Raw genomic sequence first — 19290 nt, 5'->3', positions numbered from 1 at the left:
CTTTGTTCATGCCTGCAGTGGAACTTCAGCGTCAGTTAGGAAGTTTTAATGTATTGCTCCCTTATTAATAACTCTACTTGTAGCTTAATTATTTATTTCCTTTTTTCCAAAATATTCGGAAATTTAAAATACTCAAGAGCAGACGCACACTTCATGTCGAGACAATGTACTTACAAGGGAACATCCCCATCGCACCCCCCCTCAGATTTAGTTATAAGTTGGCACAGTGGATAGGCCTTGAAAAACTGAACACAGATCAATCTAGAAATCAGGAAGAAGTTGTGTGGAACTATGAAAAAATAAGCAAAGTATACAAACTGAGTAGTCCATGCGCAAGATAGGCAACATCAAGGATAGGGTGAGCTCAGGAGCGCCGTGATCCCGTGGTTAGCGTGAGCAGCTGCGGAACGAGAGGTCCTCGGTTCAAGTCTTCCCTCGAGTGAGTAGTTTAATTTTTTTATTTTCAGACAATTATTATCTGTCCGTCCGTCCGATGCGAGGTATCTGCGCTGTAGTATGATGACGCTACACCTAAACAAACATCGAAACACATGACGTCAATCGACTATGGCGCACGGAAGACAAAGTATTCCTCCTAACGAGGCTCCCTGGCTGGCAGTTGACTGTTCGCTACTTTGGAGGAGAGTGCATTAAATACGTGAGATGCATTCCGTGGGCAATATGAATCCAGCAAATATAGCTCGCGACTTCAATAACAATGTCAATGAATATTTTCCGAACTGTAAGGCATCGGAAAGTTCCTTAAGGGATCGAACGATTGTCGAACATTTGTATGATTATTTCCTACATTTGTTGATAAACAGTACGTGTGGTGATGATTGTCTGAAAATAAAAAATTAAACTATTCACTCGAGGGAAGACTTGAACCAAGGACCTCTCGTTCCGCAGCTGCTCACGTTAACCACGCGACTACGGCGCTCCCGAGCTCACACTATGCTTGATGTTTCTTATCTTGCACATGGACTACTCAGTTTGTATATTTTGCTTACTTTTTTCATAGTTCCACACAACTTCTTCCTGTTTTCTCGATTGATCTGTGTTCAGTTTTTCAAGGCCTATCCACTGTGCCAACTAAATCTGAGGAGGGTACGATGCGGAGGTTCCCTTGTTAGCATACCACAGTTTGGTGAAACTTCTGTTTGTATTTGCACTCGTCAAACAGTACAACCTTAAATAATAAAATATCGCCATTTGGTATTTTTTGTTATCTTTCCAACGCATTTGATTGTAGAGATCATGTTACTCTCTTAGAACAACTCAAGTTCTATGAAACTAATGGCTTTACACAGAGCTGGTTTGAAACATATTTAATATGCAGAATGCAAAATCTTGCGCTGAATACTTTAAACATATTGAAAGAGTGCAAAATTTTGGTTGTAGGTGGAGACCAGTTCCTGACGCAGCCCATCAAAAGATGTAATAAAACTGGCGAAGTTTCACAAAAGTAAACATAAGTACATACTTAGGGATTTTTTCCGCTCAGTGAAATGAGAATTTGTCGATTGGCCAGTCGTTTAGCGAGAAACGGAATCTAATGACGGCCCTCGTGGCTACCGATGTTGCAGAGGCGTGCGAGTTCAATTTGCTTTACCATACATGAAACAGAAGAACGGTAAAAATGATCAAATGCAAAACATAATTTACCGATAATTTGCTGAAAGCGACCAATAGAATGAACTGAGGATTTTACATGATGACACCTTGGTACACTTGTCGTACTCAGAAGTAAGAAATCAATTCAATCGTTCATTTTATAAAACACAATAGAGCGTCAATTAGTTAGCAGACGCATTCACGTGTTAGAGATCTTATTCTTGATGGGGTGTAAAAGGGCTGTTGATGTGAAACACAAAATAAAACAAACAGATGTTTACCAATTCTTTCTTCGGGCAGAGGGCATAACTATAATAAAAATCGCAGAAATGTAGGGTGCAATACTAATTGCAGACTTATTAATGGAAATTACATGAGAGAGCGCTGTAACAAATTCTCTTGCAGTATTTGATGAAGAAAACAGCTTCCGACAAACTTCAAACATAACTTACACGTTTCATACACTTTTCATACACTGTGAGTAGTCTCACGTTTGTTACTGTAAGAACATGCAGGCAGTGATATCCGCTAACTGCAGTCAGAGCCAAGGTGATTTCTTTCTGTTTATGGCGAAGCGTCTGCTGCAGTGTCCACGTTCAGCCAACATACACAAATCGCGGCGGCATTGGGCACTGCTAATCGCTGCACTTGTCGCGAGCCTCGACAACAAGACCGCACTGTCTCTGCTAACGATACTATGGAGTTAATAAATCCTACTTACTTAACGTAATATGCAGGACGTGGGTTGGGTAAAAATTCAGTTTGTAACTTCCCATAGCATTAAAACACTGTACAGTCATATTTGATACAGAATTTATTGTTGGTTGTCTTTCTAATGTTAATAGTATTGATTCAGATTGTGCGTGAACACGAAAACACACACACACACAAACAGTCATTGATTCCAGTGAGGGTGACGACTACTGTGTGTTGAACAACACATGCACCAGTCAATTCCTCAGTTGTCGTCGAGTGGGTGAGATTTTTTCAATACTTTGCATTGCTAGAATTGTAAGGAGGAGACTGAAAGTAAATAGACCTGTATACTAAAGAGCTGCGACAAAGCAGAGCTTGACCGATTATCCCGATAATTCTCCACATGGGTTTGTGGACGAGTATACTTTTAGTAACCAACCTACCCACCATCATTACGTAAGATTTCTCGAAGGCGTAGGGACAATGAAATCAATAAGTCGTCGATAGTGTAGCGTGATGGTTTACTTCCCACTATACGGTTTCTATATTCATCCAAAGGTCGCTTGCATTTATAGGTCCACATGGCAATGACCTCTGCCCACATATTCTCTATCTGGTTGATGTTCGTTGATCGTGGAACAAACGGCAACAGCTTTATCCTCTCTTGGCCCTGAAACCAATCTTGCGCTACTCTGCTATGATGGATGGAGCTCTGCTCCTGTAAATAAACTGTTATCTCGTTACTTTATATATTTATATTTAAATAACGTATTTGTAATAAGCACATTGTATTATTATTTTCCATAGTGTTGTTTAATAATTCAGGCCCTGTCATAGTTAAGTTATTTAGATACAACAGTCCGATTAAGAATGTGGTTTACCCAGTCTATCATATGATGAGAGCCGTAGTCGGATATCCACATTAAGACTGACTGGCTGAATCAATTAGAACGATCTGGTATCGAAATTAAATTACAGAAATCGGATAATTTGAACGTCTGTATTGCAACAAAACTGTAGAGGATGACAGAGATTGGAATACGTCAAGCAAATAATTGAGGACGTAGGTTGCAAGTGCTACTCTGAGATGAAGAGGTTAGTACAGGAAAGGAATTCGTGGCGGGCCGCATCAAACCAGTCAGTAGACTGATGACAAAAAAAAAAATTGCAACAATGCTGCGAACTTAAATTCCTTTGATGGAGTAACAGGTAGCAACTGTCTAAGAAAAAGTGAGAAATATGTCTACTAGCAGCCATGTAACGTAATTATAACCCATATTTATGTGATGGAAATAATTAATCGAACAATACTCATCTATTTCAGTGGTGCGAAGATACACCAATCGCATTTGCTGATGACAGGATGATGATGATGATGATGATGATGATGATAATCCGGTGTTGCGGATAGGGGAAAGCCTCCCCCATATGAGTGGTACCGAGGAGATCAAATACTTGGTTTGAACGAAATACTAACACAATAGTGAATGGCTACCCAATCCGTTGAACCCAAACTCCAGACACGTCTGAGTGAAAATCACCGCTGCTTTGGTCACCGTCTGTTAGCTCAATGAGCTCGGCTGAAAATATATGCTTCCAAAGGCTTCAACACCCTCTGGTCCAGTCCGGTCCTTGTATCGCCCAGGCTAAACCAATGAAACACAAGCAAACATGAACTGTGAAGCAAAGTCAACTTTACCGCAGGTGGTACACAACCCGCCTGTCGACAGGCGGTAACTGGATTTTCGGATTCTGGGGAGTCCAGGCTAGCACGGCAGAGAATATCGAAGATCTCTGGTAAATTTCCCTACAAGCAGAAAAAATGCACTTGAAAACTAAACATCGATACATTGATCCAAACACGAAAACTATATAATCTCACATAAGAAATCGACCGACAAAAAATTCTCGTCCTTGCTCTTCAAGAACAACGACTAACTGACAATGAAACCTTGCATTACGGAAACCACTGCATCTTCAAAAAAATGGCTCTGAGCACTATGGGACTCAACTTCTTAGGTCATTAGTCCCCTAGAACTTAGAACTAGTTAAACCTAACTAACCTAAGGACATCACACACATCCATGCCCGAGACAGGATTCGAACCTGCGACCATAGCGGTCTCGCGGTTCCAGACTGCAGCGCCTAGAACCGCACGGCCACTTCGGGCAGCCTGCATCTTCAAGAACGAAATACAAAAAAGGTAGCGAAAGGCGCACCAATCTTCGACATGGCATTTCTCGAACACAGGTCTATCATCAACTATGTCAAAGGAATCACCCCCATCAACAATCGACTTATGACTATGCTCATTCAGAGCCCCAGTAAAAAATATACACTCATCAATTCACATGTCCCCACCAACATCGAAAAAACACCAAAAGTGACGAAAAATTCTAGAACACACTAAAAAAAACTATGACCAAAATTCACCTAGACGACGTGAAAATATTGATGGGAGGCTTCAACTCTCTATTTGGGACAGAAAAAACCTATAGAAAAATCATTGGTAGAAATTCAACACACCGAAACACTTACACCAGTGGAACACGTCTGACTAACATTTACCAACAATTCAACCTCAAAAGGATATCTATCCACATTAGGAAAAAAACATTTCCCAGGTAACATGCTTGGCTACCAGGTGCAAGCTGCTTTCGTTCGCCTTTCGAGACTCGTCGAAAGAGAGATTTTTAATTCTTTTGCAGTAGAGCTACAAGCAGGCAGATACAAACTCAATAAGGGAATCTTGCGACGACGCCCAAGCAAAATTCGTCTTGCTAGTCAGTAACCGTTAGTGTCAGAGCGAAAACCTTTTACGGTACTGCAAAATTCATAATGCCGACATTTTTTGTTGTTGTGAATACATAATTATATCTATGAAATGCCACATTTTCATAATACTTGCGAATGATATAGGAAATGAAGTAAATACAGATCTTTTCGAAGTCAAAAGTCGGTAATATCCTACTAATTCGTATTAAAATAGGCTCAAACGTCTTGCAGATACTTAATGCTTTAGTAAGATAGACTGCCGTCGTGATGTTTCTTTAGTAAGCTGAATTTAATTTGTATTCGTATAGTGAATATTTTAACTGCGTTTTTCATTAGTTTACTGAACGCAACAGTAATCACCAAAGAGAAATTAATCAGCAGCAGAATTTTCATTCACGATATTTAAAACAATCTGACAATGCTAAAGCAGTTTATAAATTCTACGCCCGTAGAAACCTACTGGTTCTAACGATGTCATTAAGCCAGTGTAGTTTTAAGAATATTTTCATCTAGAAATGAATTGCCGTAACGGCTCATCGATCAAGAGCGGGAGAGGCAAAATTTTACGACTATATGACGAGAGGGACAAGTGCTTGAGAGACGGCTTCCCTATCAATCTCCTGGATAATTTTGTTTTTCAAATCAACAGCGTGCGTTATCATGTGGTATCACAGGTGGTGTAGTTTCGTTGCTCTATTTTCTTGCACTGCGACCGAAAGGTGTCTCAGCTGTTGGCAATAAATTCCAGCTGTGATGCACACGCTCCTTGGGAAAGAATTCGTAGCCCAATACTCACTTTTGGAGGTACAAGATGTAAAATACTATGTTCACACTACTCTTTGCTTGACTTTACGTCTTTTGGTGGGGCTCAGCCTTTCATCTCTTCTTAGGAAGTTAACGAGCATGGCACCATAACACGTCACCAGTAACAGTACTGCATAGGAATGCTCAATGAGCGACCTGATGACGTTAAATAATAGTCACTCTGTTGATTTTTGTTGTTTCGAATTGGAGCATGCAGTACTCATACACCAGGCTTCTGAACTTTGCCTGTTGAATGCAAATGCCACATGATGGTTAAATGGTTATCCATCACATATACCAGTAGTCCAGACTTCCTTAATGTGGAAAATCATGCATGCCAGAATGATCTGGCGTATTTTTCGCTCCACACACAGTTCAAATCTTTCTAGCTGCCTCCTCTGCATTCACCCCTCTGTTGTACCAAAAGTAACAACTGTGTTGCAGATGTTCCACCTATTTCCACTTGCGACTCAATTTTACAATGCTTAACCGTACTTCATGATTTTCAAGTATGCAAAATCCAATGCTTAACTGCAAGATGATAACTAGCACTTCAAATTCGAAAATGACAGCTGATACATACACCGACAGACGCGCGCTGCTTTCAAATGGGCGGCGCCGGATTTCAGGCGGCGGGTGGCGTCTGGTCGGTGGCTGGTAGCTGTTGCAGCGCGAGGAAACGCTCGATCGTAAGCTGTTATGATCGCGACGCAGCCACGAGCTGTCCTGCAGAATTGCTTCTGGAAGTACTTGTTATTTGCTGGTGGGTAGAATGTGAAGCGAATTATCTTCGATGTTCGATCATACTCGTAACTTTAGACGAGGGCCGAAATGTGGTAAAAAGAAATTACAATTGTACGCGAACAGGCGACTCTAAGTTTACAATGCACGACGATTACCACTAGGCCACGGGCTCACATAACCCGACAACATCTCGGAAGTAGACAACACTTCCCCCTTACACTTCCACGTCTTATAGTGTTGCCAGATTGTGCAGATGGCCGGACTTCAACGACTCGGACTTAGTCTCTGTGGCGACCGGCCGACGGTCAGTTTTTATGTCTAAGACTGTACACATATGGAGGGTAGATGTAAATTTAGTCTACCTATTAGGATGTCAGTCCTTTCATTTATAGGCACACAAACCTTACGCCATAATGTAGTCTCTTATTTATCGAAAAACAAAAGACGGAGCTTCTGCTGCTGATTGTCTCTCATGTCAGTAAAAATCTTCGTATTAGTGTCTAATTTTCTCACTGCAGTCACTTGGAGAGTTGTATGTGAGATGCTGAAACATATTTGCCCATAACACAAAGAGGAAGCGGTATAGAGGTCACGGTAAACTCCACATTTGTCCCAGTATCGCTTAACCGACGTATTCTCACAAATCTTTCAGTCTTTGATATACACCACTTGCATCCACCTGATTTTGAGGAGTAAGAGATGTCTTCCGCCAAGACATAGACCCCCGCTAATTCTCTTGAAATCCCATGATGTTCCCGCAGCACTGTTCCTTAAGTTAGAAGGCTGCCTTGTCCCCTATCCATCTCTGAGAAGGTAGTGTGTTACCACAACGAGAAAGAAAACACATTAACGTGCAGAAATAAATTCACAAAACACGCAGTGTACACGACGATTGCACACAGAAAATCAGAAACATAACACCTACAATTCATCGATATCTAGTGAGCGTCTACAAATACGCCCCTATACGTTTCCTTATCTCCATTTTCGCATTCTTGTGATTACCACGCTAGAAATACGACAGTGTAATGGTGTCAGAGTCTTCGTTGAGAGCATACCTAGATAATACGAATCTAACAATCACAGCGCTTACAGTACACTATCCATTGAAACAGTTAAACTGATGCAACAGCCTCACACCTCCGTGATAATATGGTAATATGTTCCATATGGGGTGCGTAGTACATATGGGTAGTGGTAGTTACTTATTTGAAAGCAAACCCAGTACTTACACCCTTCTCCAGATATCGTGCATCGGTGACATACCGAGATTCTGTGTAGGCCAGACTGTACACAAACAATTTTCTCACAGATGTTGCTGTAAGACAGAGTGCATAGTCATGTTGTCTCTGAACTTTTCCTCTTCTGTACGCAATAGAAAATGCTCAAAAATTTGTTCATACCCTTCCACGCTTTGAGTTCTATTAAGCGCTGTAAGGGGACCACAACCTAGGAACGGGAAAAACACCCGAAGCGTGCACCGCCTTATTCAAAATGGTTCATATGGCTCTGAGCACTATGGGACGAGGTCATCAGTCCCATAGAACTTACAATTACTTAAACCTAACTAACCTAAGGACATCACACACATCCATGCCCGAGGCAGGATTCGAACCTGCGACCGTCCAGGTATTCGCCAAGCCCAAATCTTTCCATCGGATTACCACAGAGTATAGCGTGAGACAGCACTCCAAGTCATTCGCTTTCAAGCACCCACTGTCCATTGGCGTCACTCTTCAGAACACCTCAAGCGTCGCTTAGCACTGAGCTCAGAACTTTGTTGGTTACCAGGTGCTCGTCCATTGCACTCCATTCTTTTTAATTCCCTGCGCACAGTCGTCGTACCAGCTGCATTGCTGGTAGCCCTCTGAAACCTTGCCTAATACTGTGAGGAATACCGTTGACCTTCAAACCAACTTCAAGTCGTCTCAGAATGGATAATACAGATCCTATGTGGCCCTTGTCTCCGAAGTAGACCAGAAAGACTCAATAACACTGAGATCTGGCAACTGCCGTGGCCAAGGAAGATGCGACAATTCATCCTCGTGTCCACAACTCCAGTCCTGGACGAAGCGAGCGGTATGAACAGGGACCTTGCCGTCCTGGAACGGAGCGTCACCAGTGGAGAACAAATATTGTAGAATGGGATGGACCTGATCAGCCAAATGATCAGGCAATCCTTGGCAGTAATGCGACGTTCCAGAATAACCATGAGGCCCATGGAATACCGTGACATAGTTGATGACCTATTAGTTTAATAAGTCATTGCTGCAAAATAATGACGCGAATTCGTTACAGACGAATGGAAAAAATAGTAGAAGCCGACCTCGGGGAAGATCAGTTTGGATTCCGTAGAAATATCGGAACACGTGAGGCAATACTGAACCTACAACTTATCTTAGAAGCCAGATTAAGGAAAGGAAAACCTACGTTTCTATTATTTGTAGACTTAGAGAAAGCTTTTGACAATGTTGACTGGAATACTCTTTCAGATTATGAAGGTGACAGGGGTAAAATACAGGGAGCGAAAAGCTATTTACAATTTGTACAGAAACCAGATGGCAATTATAAGAGTCGAGGGGCATGAAAGGGAACCAGTGGTTGGGAATGGAGGGAGACAGGACTGTAGCCTCTCCCTGATGTTATTCAATCTGTATATTGAGCAAGCAGTAAAGGAAACAAAAGAGAATTCGGAGTAGGTATTAAAAGCCATGGAGAAGAAATAAAAACTTTGAGGTTCGCCGATGACATTGTAATTCTGTCAGAGACAGCAAAGGACTTGGAAGAGCAGTTGAATGGAATGGACAGTGTCTTGATAGGAGGGTATTAGATGAACATCAACAATAGCAAAACGAGGATAATGGAATGTAGTCGATTTAAGTCGGGTGATGCTGAGGGAATTAGATTAGGAAATGAGACGATTAAAGTAGTAAAGGAGTTTTGGTATTTGGGGAGCAAAATAACCGATGATCGTCTAAGTAGAGAGGATATAAAATGTAGACTGGCAATGGCAAGGAAAGCATTTCTGAAGAAGAGAAATTTGTTAACATCGAGTATAGATTTAAATGTCAGTAAGTCGTTTCTGAAAGTATTTGTGTGTAGCCATGTATGGAAGTGAAACGTGGACGATAAATAGCTTAGACAAGAAGAGAATAGAAGCTTTCGAAATGTGGTGCTACAGAAGAATGCTGAAGATTAGATGGGTAGATCACATAACTAATGAGGAAGTATTGAATAGGGTTGGGGAGAAGAGAAGTTTGTGGCACAACTTGACTAGAAGAAGGGATCGGTTGGTAGGACATGTTCTAAGGCATCAAAGGATCACCAATTTAGTATTGGAGGGTAGCGTGGAGGGTAAAAATCGTAGAGGGAGACCAAGAGATGAATACACTAAGCAGATTCAGACGGATGTAGGTTGCAGTAGGTACTGGGAGATGAAGAAACTTACACGGGATAGAGTAGCATGGAGAGCTGCATTAAACCAGTCTCAGGACTGAAGACCACAACAACAGTCTTGGAATGTAAATTCGGACAGAAGTTGGAGTGTGTAACAAGACTCATCCGGCCAAATAGTTCTTTTTTCCATTGGTCCATAGCTCTGGCAGTATAGCTTCGGCAGGACCTTGTCCTGTTAAGAGCATTTGCGTCACTGATATGTGTTTTTGGAATTCCAGCTCGCCCTGCAATTCCAAACATATGGAGCTCCCTTCGTGTTATTTTGGTGCTAACAGGGTTCGCAAGTCCGACATTCAGTTCTGCATTCACTTTTGCGGTAAATTTCTTATTTTCGCCGCAATCCTCTTAAATGACTGTTTATCACGATCATTCAATAGACATTTCGGTCCGCGTAGGGAGCAAATGTTTTTACGCTTTCTATATATGACGTGTAGTTGTTCGATTTGGTGCCCCTCTTGAAACACCAAGACTTCGGTTCCCATAGTTACGGAAGAGCCCATCACGTGAGCACCAACAATCTTCCCACGTTCGCACGCACTTAAGATTGAATAATGGAATCACAATCAGACAGAAGAGTGTTTTGATCACGACTGACACCTACAACGTATTGACGGCATTACAGAGGTGTGCCGTTCCGGATCAAATGCAACAGCTCAACCTGCAAGCTTGGCTAGCACCTCCTTTACATTCAGGCAAGCATTTCTCGCAATGTTTGCATATTTTTGTCCAAATCCTGTAGTTGGCGCATGTGGGGCACCCGTGCACTGGGGTTGGCGATAATCGCTGAAACAACCAGTTTTAGGTTGTACCGTTATCTTTTTCACTTCCACTTTAACTTTACTTTAAAAACATTTCAACATAAGCGATTTCTGAAATACCTGATTTCCGTTTTTTATTGCGGTTATAAACGTAGACATCGAGCAAAGATTAGAAGACTAAGACTTCTTCAGACTTCGCCAAGCTTCAAGATACATAGAATCAAAATATTAAATAAAATAAGCAGACAGTCCGTCTAAGATACTGAATAGTACGAAAATTAGCATTATTCTCCAACTGATTCAAACTTTTTAAAAGTGTGCTAAAAAATCACGTTTGCAATCGAGGATTGTATCACCAACTGAGAATTACTAATAGCCAGGGCTAAATGGTGAAAACTCAGGTTGAAGAGAACTATAATTTTTCGTATTATGTTGCTCGTTTCCATGTGCTACGAGCAGATAAAAGCGTATTGTGTAGACACAGACATCAGATCTGCTGCGTTCCATTTTTATTATAAACTATGAATGAACCGTTAAAATTTTAAAGTTTTCTTATTAGATGATGTCGCAAATTTGTTGCACCTCCGCCCGTTTTTAATATTTTAAAGCAAATGAAGCAGTTTACTTCGGCAAATACTTCCAGACTAGCGATGAAGGCCCTCAGTAATAAAACTGATGTCCGGCGTATACAGGGAGAAACTGTCGTGTAGACCAGATGGGGCAAGTATTGCATGTACACGCGTGCCATCGTCTAATAGGCTGTGCTGTTCGTCGCTCGTTTCTGTCAGAGTTTTCACTAAAAAAGCACTGATCGCTAATCCCATTTCCCATAACCCAATATTTCAAAGCAAACAAAATTTTATGAATACACATTACTCCTTTTTTCTAAATTGTTTTTAAAAGCCAAGAATTTTATGCCTGTTGCGTAGGTACATTTATAAACCAGTTTATTTACCCACTTGCTACCGAGGAATTAAAAAAAATGCCTTTTATAGCCGATTCCATACAAATACACAAAATACAGACTATTCTGAGCAAAAATTCTGGTATCGCTTTATCCGGACACGTCTTTCCATCTATACACCCTAGCACGCAGTATAGCTGGCTGGTGTGTAGCCTACACTAGCTGCGACTACTCCGAGGTGAGATGACGGGCGCTAGCAACACCGACTCAAAGGAAGGCCTCGGCGCTTGTACGTGACGTCACGTCAGCTAGGTACAGCCAACGCCAGGTCTGTTGCAGGCATACTCATAATGGTGATGTCTCCCTCTCTCACACAGGAAAATGTTAAACTATTGGCGGTAGTTGACCAACACACATTGTTCTGAGAGATTTCTGCACTCAATTAATTGTGCAATTCATTACACTTCTTAACAAATAGTGTACTCCTGAACTTAAATTTCGACCTGTTTTAAATATTGACATACAAAAACAACTTCATGGTCAAGCACCAACAGAATTCGTGCTTCTTTACATTATTTGTAAATCTGAGGAAGTTACGTTCGTACTGGGTTGCTTTTACAATAAACTGAACATATTGGTGCTCTTCTTTAGGTATCTTGGTTGACTATGGGGTGAGGAACACTGAATGTTAATGAAATATCTTGCGATTGTAGACGTTGGGGGAGGGGGTGGGGGGCAGAAAAGAGACAAAAGAGAGATACCTGTTTTATGAAATAAATTTCTTTTATCTCATAAAGTTTCTCCTTTCAGTTGCAAGAGGAGAATATTTATCTTTTCTAATGAGCATGTTTAAAAATGTTAAGCTCAGCAGTATTTTCGATGTATGAAGCTATTTTGTTTCCTATTTAGAGTTCCTTTCGTTGAAAACGACTGTAATCTAATGACTGGCAACAGTTGGACATTTACACATGTAAATTAGTTCACATTTCGAATGACGATGTCAAACGAAAATAAATAAATAAATAAAAGAAACGAGTTCATTGTAAGGGGGTTGGGGTAAGTTTTTATAACAAAATGGATCAAGTACATATAGTTACTTGGATGTAAAATTTCCGAAGCTTGCAATGGGGCAAAGCATCTTCTCATATTGATCTACGTTTGTTTCGACAGGATTCGGTAATACAGAACTATGATCTTCATTTGTAGCTTTACCATAGTAAGAACATCTTTCATCTAAATAAAACTGCGGAATCCAAATCATTATCAAACATTTTGACCAAAAATAAGAGATATATAGTGATAAGCACGCCCAGGCGTTTCTGCCTGCAACAGACCTGGCGTTCGCCGTGCCTAGCTGACGTGACGTCACCAACAAGCGCCGAGGCCTTCCTTTGAGTCGGTGTTGGCGCTAGGGTGCGCCTTGACCCAACAGGGCAGCACGAGAACTTCGTGATGTAGTTAGCGCGGACGGCATGTGGTAGCGAGTGGACACGGTACCTCAGGTTGGTGAGCTGTTGCTCGTGCTTGGTGAGCCGGATCTGCTGCTCCAGCTCCGAAGCGGCCTCCATCCCCGAGTGCGGGCCCGCCATGACGGCGCTGCTGTAGTTGCGGTGCTTGGTGAACTTGCAGCGGAAGTCGCCCACCGGCCCGCAGTGGAACATGTAGCAGCTGCCCGGCACCTGCCAAACAGACACAACACACGTGTTATTGCGTACACCTGCCCACAGCCTGGACCACCCTTGCAAAAAAGTCATAAAGCGATTACGGTAACAACTCAATCCTACTCCCCAAAACATATGCGCTTCCTATCAGTTACATTTACATCTACACACATACTCTGCAAGTCACCGTACTGTGTGAGGCGAAGGTTACCTTGTACCACCGTAAGTAAGCTGTTTACATTTTCTTATTGGTAACGCCACGTAGCGCTCTGCATGAAAAATCACTGGCTGTGCTGTGCGCAGTCTGTGGCTAGTTTGCATTATTGTCTGCCATTGTAGTGTCGGGCGGCGGCAGCTGGATGCTAACAGCGCGTAGCGTTGTGCACTTGGAGGTGAGCCGCCAGCAGTGGTGGACGTGGGTAGAGAGATGGCGGAGTTTTGAAATTTGTAAGAATTGGTGTCACGAACTGATATATATATATATATATATATATATATATATATATATATATATATATATTATGACTATTAAGGTAAATACATTGTTTGTTCTGTATTAAAATCTTTCATTTGCTAACTATGCCTATCAGTAGTTAGTGCCTTCAGTAGTTTGAATCTTTTATTTAGCTGGCAGTAGTGGCGCTGGCTGTATTGCAGTAGCTTGAGTAACGAAGATTTTTGTGTGGTAAGTGATTTGTGAAACGTATAGGTTATTGTTAGTCAGGGCCATTCTTTCGTAGGGATTTTTGAAAGTCAGATTGCGTTGCGCTAAAAACTATTGTGTGTCAGTTTAAGCACAGTCGTGTAAAATTTTTCAAAGGGGACGTTTCACCACTACTAGACATTCTCTCTCTCCCATTCCACTCGCAAACAGGGCGAGGGAAAAATGACTGTCTTGTGTCTCCACAGGATCCTAATTTCTCGTATCTTCGTGGTCCTTACGCGAATTTTACATTGGCGGCTCTAGAAGCGTTCTGCAACCGGCTTCAAATGCAGGTTCTCTCTTTTTTTTCGATAGTACTTCGCGAAAAGAGTGTCATCTTCCCGCCAGGGATTTCCATTTGAGTTCACGAGGTGTCTCCCTTAATACTCGCGTGTTGATCCGAACCTACCGGTACTAAATCTAGGCCGGCCGCGGTGGCCGAGCGGTTCTAGGCGCTTCAGTCCGGAACCGCGCGACTGCTACGGTCGCAGGTTCGAATCCTGCCTCGGGCATGGATGTGTGTGATGTTCTTAGGTTAGTTAGGTTTAAGTAGTTCTAAGTTCTAGAGGACTGATGACCTCAGATGTTAAGTCCCATAGTGCTCAGAGCCATTTGAGCCACTAAATCTAGCAGCACCGCTTTCAATTGCGTGGATGTCTTCCTTTAATAGACCTGGTGGAAATCCCAGCACTAGTCAAGTATGGGTCTGACTAGTGTTCTACACGCGGTTAACAGATGAGCTACACTTTCCTACAATTCTGCCAGTAAACCTAAGTCTTCGATTCGCCTTCCCTACTGTCGTCTTACTTGTTCTTCCCGTTCCACAACGATTTGCAACATTGCGCTAGATATTTAACCCACGTGACTTTGTAAAGCAGCTCACCACTAATACTGTATTCGAAAATTACAGGTTTGTTCTTCCTACCTATCCGCACTAAATTTACATTTTTCCACATACACACGCCGCGCGGGATTAGCCGAGCGGTTCGCTGCAGTGATAGACTGTGCGGCTGGTCCCGGAGGAGGTTCGAGTCATCCCTCGGGCATGGGGGTGTGTGTGTGTGTATGTGTTTGTCCTTAGGATAATTTAGGTTAAGTAGTGTGTAAGCTTAGGGACTGATGACCTTAGCAGTTGAGTCCCATAAGATTTCACACACATTTGAACAATCACATATACAACTAGCTGCCATTCGTCACAACAACTGGAAATTCTGTCTACGACATCCTATATCCTCCTACAATCACACACCTTTGACACTTTGCCGTACACCGCACCATCATTAACAAACAACCGCAGATTGCAGTGCGCGCTGTCTGCCGGATCATTTATGTAGATACAGAAAATAAAAGCTGTCCTGGACCACTCCTAAGTATACCCCTGTTTCTGAAGAAAACTTGTCGTCACGGACGATGTTCTGGGTTCTATTACTTAAGAAGTCTTCAAGCCCCTCAAACATTTGCCAACTTAATCTGTACGTACGGGCCCTCGTTAACAGTCTACAGTGTGGCACGGTGCCAAATGCTGTTTGGAAATCTAGCAATATGGAATCTGCCTGTTGCCCTTCATCTATAGTTCGCAAGATATGATGTGAGAAAAGGGAAATCTGAGATTCGCAGGAGCGATGCTTTCGAAAACAGAGCTGCTTTGTAGAGAGAAGCCTTTCTGCCTTAAGGAAATTTATTACATTCCAACTCAGAATACGGTCACGGAATCTGTACCCTCACACGACGAGAAATGGAAATAATTAAACCACCTGGAGCATAGTCCAACATTATCGTTTTGTTGGGTCTGTTAAGGTGTGTAGAGGCAATATGTTGCATGGGCATACTTACGTACAAATTTGTTAACAGGATACACTCACTGGTTAACTGTATTGCGTTACTGTACTTACGAATGTGCGTCTTTTGTGGGGTGCATTCCGTCCCGACTTCATTTTAGGGATGACAATGCGCGACCGCGTAGGACTGCGCGGTTGGATCTATTGGAAAGAGAGGGTATTAGACGAATGAGGAGACCTGCCCTTTCCCCCGACTTGAACCCTGTCGATCACGCGTGGGTTGAGTTGAAACACGTATTACTGCACCGTCATATTTATCAACTACCATTCAGCGGTAATCAATTGCGCTGGTGAGGGAATATAACGCCCTACCACAAGAAATACTTACCAAACGTGTGGCCTACACGGAAGCACGCTGCACCGTATATCCTTCTGCAGTTATCACACAGCTTAATAAGAGCCATGACTGGCCATTTCTAATGTCCAGGGGATAATCATAAACCTCGGTGACGTCAATGTAACTACTGTCTGAATAAAAGTGTTATTCCTGTTCATCTCGTATATTTCTCTCGGTTACCTTCTGTGTCATACCGTAGGAGTTCTTTCTACGAATGTTCCGAGTTTCATAAAGCTATGTTACCTGGTAGTGAAACGCCATGCGAAAGTTACTTTCGTCCTTAAGAGTTGCATACGAGTGTTTTGTCCGATGAGCTTACATAGGGAAGAGAGAACGTGGAACTTGACGCCAATACGCTGCCCGGTCCTCTGATAGAGCTCGTAGCGGAACGGGAGCGTCACGCCCTTGCAACGGCCAGACGGCAGTCAGCAGGTATTAGCCCCGATTCAGTACGCCACTTCAGACAGACAGGAAACATAATCCAGGGTGCTAGTTCATAATCGGCTTATCACGAACTGTACGCCATCATTACTTCTCTCCCATCGTGGGCGAATTTCCGCGATCGGCTTTTCCCCTACTCCACAAGTTTAACTGAATTCAAAGTGAAGCACCACGTTGCTTGACTTTATTATTAGGTTGGTGCTTAAGTTGGTAGCATTTTTGTTTTGCATGCTGGTATTTCTGTTGCTATGGGTTGTTTATAGTTCACTGCTGCTATATGAGTTCACATATTGTCTTTCGTCGTTTAGAGATGGTGGAGCTGTGGACGCTAGAAAATGGAGTGCCAAGTAAAGAAATGGCAACATTTCCAACATATTCTTCCGTTTGAGTTCAGGAGTGACCGCATCAAAAGCAGCTAGAAACATCTGTGAGGTGTACGGGAATAATTTAATTGGGCAGATCATTGCAAGAAAATGGTTTTCTCGTTTTAAGGTGGATTGTTTCGACATCTGAGACTCCGTTTTCAGGAAGACTTTCGGGGTTTGTTGAAGATCAATTAAACTCATTAATCCACAACGATTCCCGTAAGGGTACTCGAGAACTGGCAAATGTGATGGAGTGCCACCATTCAACCACATTGTACGACATTTGCTTGCAATGGGGAACGTTCAGACATCATGTTATAGGTACCGCATGCTCTAAGCCAGTGACCATATGTGCTATGTTTGCTCGTCATCAACTGGATCGTGAACACCACCGATTATTCCTATCCTGTATCTTTATTGGTAACGAGGATTGTTGTCTTTATGCTAACATAAGGGAAAGAAAGTGTAAGTAGGCTGTTTAGGTTTTTTTATTGGTAACGCCACGTAGCGCTCTCTATGAAAATCACTGGCTGTGCTGTATGCAGTCTGTGGCTGGTTTGCATTGTTGTTCGCTATTGTAGTGTTGGGCAGTTGACTGGTAACAGCGCGTTGCGTTACGCAGTTGGAGGTGAGCCGCCTGAAGTGGTGGATGTGGGGAGAGAGATGGCGGAATTTTGGGAGCGGACGATCTGGACGTGTGTCATTAAGATAGAGTAAATTTGTAATATTGGATATCATGAACTTGCTATACTGTCTGCAAGACTTCTAAGGACAATTCCAAACACTTTGTGGGTGCACAAGTGGTGGTTCATGGACTTGCTACATTCTCTGCAAGACTCTTCGATGGTGATTGTGCAACTGCACAGTCGCAACAGATGGCTGCTGGCCGTCTCTACAAGGACTACAGTGGGTCTGCATCTTTGATGGCCCACCAATACCATTACTTCTACAAGGACTGCAGTGGGTCTGCACCTTTGGTGGCCCACCAATAACGTAATCTCTACCAGGGCTACAGAGGGTCTACTCTGTGATGACCTACCTACCAATATTCGTCAAAACTTCGACTGACTCTGCTGTGGATTTGCTCTGTTGTGGCCCATTACCTGTCTGCATGTCAAGAGTCAGCACTGTCTTTCCGTTGAAAGGACAACACTACTTCAAGACTGCATGGAAATCCACTACTTCCGTGTGCATTTTCTTTTACTGCTCAGACTTTGAGAAAAAAACACTGCAATTTTATTGTGATGAATGATCAAGACTGTCTTTATGGACTGTGAGAAAATTTTAGCTTTTGACCAACACTGTATCAATAAGTGTGTGCATTTGATATCTTTGTTATTGTAATTATGAAAAATTTCTTCAAATCATTATTGGCCACTGCCCAAAACAATTTGTAAAATTTTTTGTGGGGAGCATGGGGGCTATGTAAGTTGGCTGTGTAGGTTTTTTTATTGGTAACGCCACGTAGCGCTCTGTATGAAAATCACTGGCTGTGCTGTGTGCAGTCTGTGGCTGGTTTGCATTGTTGTTCGCTATTGTAGTGTTGGGCAGCTGGATGCTAACAGGGCGCAGCGCAGTAGAGGATGTGGGGAGTGAGATGGCGGAATTTTGAGAGTGGATGATCTGGACAGAGACAGTAGATTTGTAAGGCTGGATGTCATGAACTGATATATATAATATGACTTTTGAACAATATTAATGTAAATACATTGTTTTTTCTCTATAAACATCTTACACTTGCTAACTATGCGTATCAGCAGTTAGTGCCTTCAGTAGTCAGAATCTTTTATTTAGCTGGCAGTATTGGCGCTCGTTGTATTGCAATAGTTCTAGTAACGAAGATTTTTGTGAGGTGAGAATCATGAAAGGTAGAGGTTATTGTTAGTCAGGGCCATTCTTTTGTAGGGATTACTGAAGGTCAGATTGCGTTGCGCTAAAAATATTGTGTGTCAGTTTAAACACAGTCATGTATAATTTTCCTAAGGGGACGTTTCAAAAGGAATGGCTGAACTCAAACAAAGCAGAAACTCTCCATACGAAGACCTGTGTGCATCCACAAAAGATGTAATGCAACTGGTGGAAAAGCGACGGTGTGGTGTACTAAGAATTGCTTCCTCGAGGTGTAACCATCAGTGATGGCATTTGTTGTCAACAACTGAGACGTCTTGCAGACGTAATCCGAGAACATCGATCA

The 19290-nt window shown here is 42.4% G+C and overlaps 2 protein-coding genes across 6 annotated transcripts in view; one reads left to right on the top strand and one right to left on the bottom strand.

Annotated features, from left to right (window-relative positions):
• The window catches only part of LOC126277936 (protein phosphatase 1 regulatory subunit 14C), an 866863-nt gene that overhangs the window by 322506 nt on the left and 525067 nt on the right, over positions 1 to 19290 (top strand). The window lies entirely within an intron of this gene.
• LOC126277934 (YLP motif-containing protein 1) overlaps positions 1 to 19290 on the bottom strand; it is a 665061-nt gene that overhangs the window by 627200 nt on the left and 18571 nt on the right. For all 4 annotated transcript variants that reach the window (XR_007550623.1, XR_007550624.1, XM_049977517.1 and 1 more), the window contains exon 2: positions 13249 to 13430. Coding sequence is in view for 2 of the 4 variants with exons in the window: in XM_049977517.1 (XP_049833474.1) it covers positions 13249 to 13430 (182 nt within the window). In the remaining 2 variants the exon portion in view is untranslated. The remainder of the gene's footprint in view (positions 1 to 13248; positions 13431 to 19290) is intronic.

The sequence above is a fragment of the Schistocerca gregaria genome, chromosome 6, assembly GCF_023897955.1.
Source record: "Schistocerca gregaria isolate iqSchGreg1 chromosome 6, iqSchGreg1.2, whole genome shotgun sequence".
In the NCBI taxonomy this organism is placed as follows: Eukaryota; Metazoa; Arthropoda; class Insecta; order Orthoptera; family Acrididae; genus Schistocerca; species Schistocerca gregaria.
Note: the sequence above shows the minus strand (reverse complement) of the source record. Positions and strands in the feature narration are given on the sequence as shown.